Below are 2531 nucleotides of genomic sequence, written 5' to 3'. Positions count from 1 at the left end.
CACCGCTGCTTTCCCCCCACCCCCGATCCAGGGCTGCGAAGAGGCGACTGGGAGCGGGCAGCGGGCCTACGGGGAGGAAGAGGACGCTCGCAAGAGGAGGAGGAGGAGGAGGAGGAGAACCGGAGCCTGCAGGTGAGTGCGGGGCCGGCATCTCCCTGTCCTGCTGCCCGCTGGGCGCCCGCCCCGCCAAAGTCTGGCTCCTGCCTCCTTTTTTATGCTGCGGGACAAGTGGAATTAATTAATCGTTGTTTGGAAGGATTTTGTTCTGGTTTCTGGTCTCTGCCGTGCCAGGTGGCGATGCTGCCTGAAGAACAAACCAGCGAGAGGTCTCTTCTGCATATGGAAGCCACTTCTGACTTAACCTCCCTTCACAGCAAGGCTGTGGGGGCAGGTTGGGTAGCCGAGGCTTTTGAGCTCGCTTCGTTGTCCTGTGTAGCTGAGGAAGGTGTTGCACTAGGAAGAAGAAAGGATAAAGGTTTGGGAGGGAGTACTGTAATCTGTTAGTGCAAAGTTCCTTTATATATAGCAGCCTTCGAGGATGCTGGAGAGGGACTCTGCATCAGGGGCTGTAGCGATAGGACAAGGAGTGATGGGTTCAAACTGAAACAGGGGAAGTTCAGGTTAGATATAAGGAAGAAGTTCTTTACTGTGAGGGTGCTGAGGCAGTTGCTCAGGGTGCACAGAGAAGTGGTTAATGCTCCATCACTGACAATGTTCAAGGCTAAGTTGGACAGAGCCTTGGGTGACATGGTCTAGTGTGAGGTGTCCCTGCCCATGGCAGGGGGTTGGAACCGGATGATCTTAAGGTCCTTTCCAACCCAAACCATTCTGTGATCATAAAAAAAATTGTAGCTGTGTTTTTCTTTGGCAATTCTAGTTAGGTCTTTAAAATTTGGGGCAGAGGTGAGAATATGCCTTTGTTTATGGTAGAGAAAACTGATCTGGAGAGTAAGGAGTCCCCTTTCTTGGACAGGCAGCTCAGGTCTAATGGGAAGGCCTCTTTTGTCTATCAACTAAAAAACTAAGGCAGCAGCTTTTGAGAATGCCATCTAACTTAATGCTTCTTCTGCCGGTAGCTGAGGAGCAGGTATCCTCACGGAAGGAGAAACATGCTGTAAAGGTAGCAGGAGAAACTCCTCGTGGCCGGTCTGGCTTCAGCGATGGCAATTCGAAGTGGCTGGCTCCAGCCAAGGCCAAGAAAACTGCACCTAAAAGAAACAGCATGGAATTGTCCAGCGATGGTGAGGTGGAAGAGGGCAGCTGGGAGATGGAGGAGGAGGATGGGAGCAGCGAGGAGATGGTGGATGATTATGGTGCCTCATCGTCAGAGGAAGAAGAGGTAAGAGCTTTTTGCTCTTAATTATGCAAGAAATACTTGCGTTTGCTGCCTGAAAGGACACATCAGGTCTGGGGGAAAAGGGTGACTTTACTGGGGGGTGGATGGTGAGGTAGCGGAGAGCTTTCCCTTTCTTACTTTCACAAGAACAATTACAAGTTTAGTAACTGATCCCAGCATAACATTCAGTGCTTTTGTTTATTGTCCTTTTTAAATAGAGCAGATAAAATTCATGGGAAGTAAGGAGCATCTGGACATATTGTTTCATTTATCTTTTGTCTCTGTTTAGTTGCTGCCTATTGAAAAAGCTGCCCTGAAGCAGAAGCCTGACAGGTGAGGATTTGAGAACGTTGCCAGTCTGCAAAATCTTTCCTGTTTAGATGTGGAGCCTGCATTCATTCTGGTGCCCTCTCTGCCATCTAAAAAATGGTAGTTGTGAAGTGCCTGTGTGATACTGTTCTTGCATAAAATATTCATTCTCTTCTTTGTCCTTAGGGGAGACCTCAGTGAAGATGACAGTGAAGAGGAGGAGGAAGAAGCAGAGGAGGAGAGCAGGCAGAAAATGGGACAGAAGGAGGAAGAGGGCCCGGATCTGCAGATCAACCTGGATATAGATGAGCAATTTAAACTGCCAACTAGTGAACAGATTGAGAAAGAGGATATCCTTTTTATCTGTAACATCTATAAGCCATATGTGTGCATCAGCACAGAGCCTGGATACAACCAAAGAACTTAATTTGGACTTTATCATGAGTGTTGCTTAGCAAGAGTGTTTTGTGCATGACAAAACATGCACATATACTGTCTATTAACTGCCCTAATAGATAGTGTACAATGCTGTGCTTCTGTACAGTATAGTTAGGAGATCTGTTATGCCCCTTATGGAGCTTGCCCCAGTTTTCTTTCTAGTCCTAAATGCTTGTGTGTATCTTATAATGTAATTCATTCCCGTGTACACTGATTTTGCTGGCAGGTGTTTGTGTAACCCGTTCCTAGAGGCTCTGATGAGAGCAGTTTCAGCATCCAAAGTGCTTGCTCTTAGGTTTTGTGATTTTAACTTTCTGCCCTCTGGTACAATCCTGCTTTTTCTCATTCTTCTGTGTACCACTTAATTGTCCTTGGGGAACTTCTGGTGTCCTTCCTGCTACAGGTAATGTTTTCAGTATTAAAAGACTGTTTTGTTGTTTCTCCCCTC

The 2531-nt window shown here is 47.1% G+C and overlaps 1 protein-coding gene across 1 annotated transcript in view; it reads left to right on the top strand.

The window, feature by feature from the left end:
- Positions 1-1042: 1042 nt before the first annotated feature.
- NOP2 (NOP2 nucleolar protein) overlaps positions 1043-2531 on the top strand; it is a 4528-nt gene continuing 3039 nt past the window's right edge. Inside the window, exons 1-3 of the mRNA XM_010013519.1 lie at positions 1043-1339; positions 1626-1669; positions 1832-1995. Coding sequence (XP_010011821.1) covers positions 1043-1339; positions 1626-1669; positions 1832-1995 — 505 coding nt within the window. The remainder of the gene's footprint in view (positions 1340-1625; positions 1670-1831; positions 1996-2531) is intronic.

This window comes from Nestor notabilis, unplaced genomic scaffold (genome assembly GCF_000696875.1).
Source record: "Nestor notabilis isolate BGI_N333 unplaced genomic scaffold, ASM69687v1 scaffold26524, whole genome shotgun sequence".
Classification (NCBI taxonomy): Eukaryota; Metazoa; Chordata; class Aves; order Psittaciformes; family Psittacidae; genus Nestor; species Nestor notabilis.
Note: the sequence above shows the minus strand (reverse complement) of the source record. Positions and strands in the feature narration are given on the sequence as shown.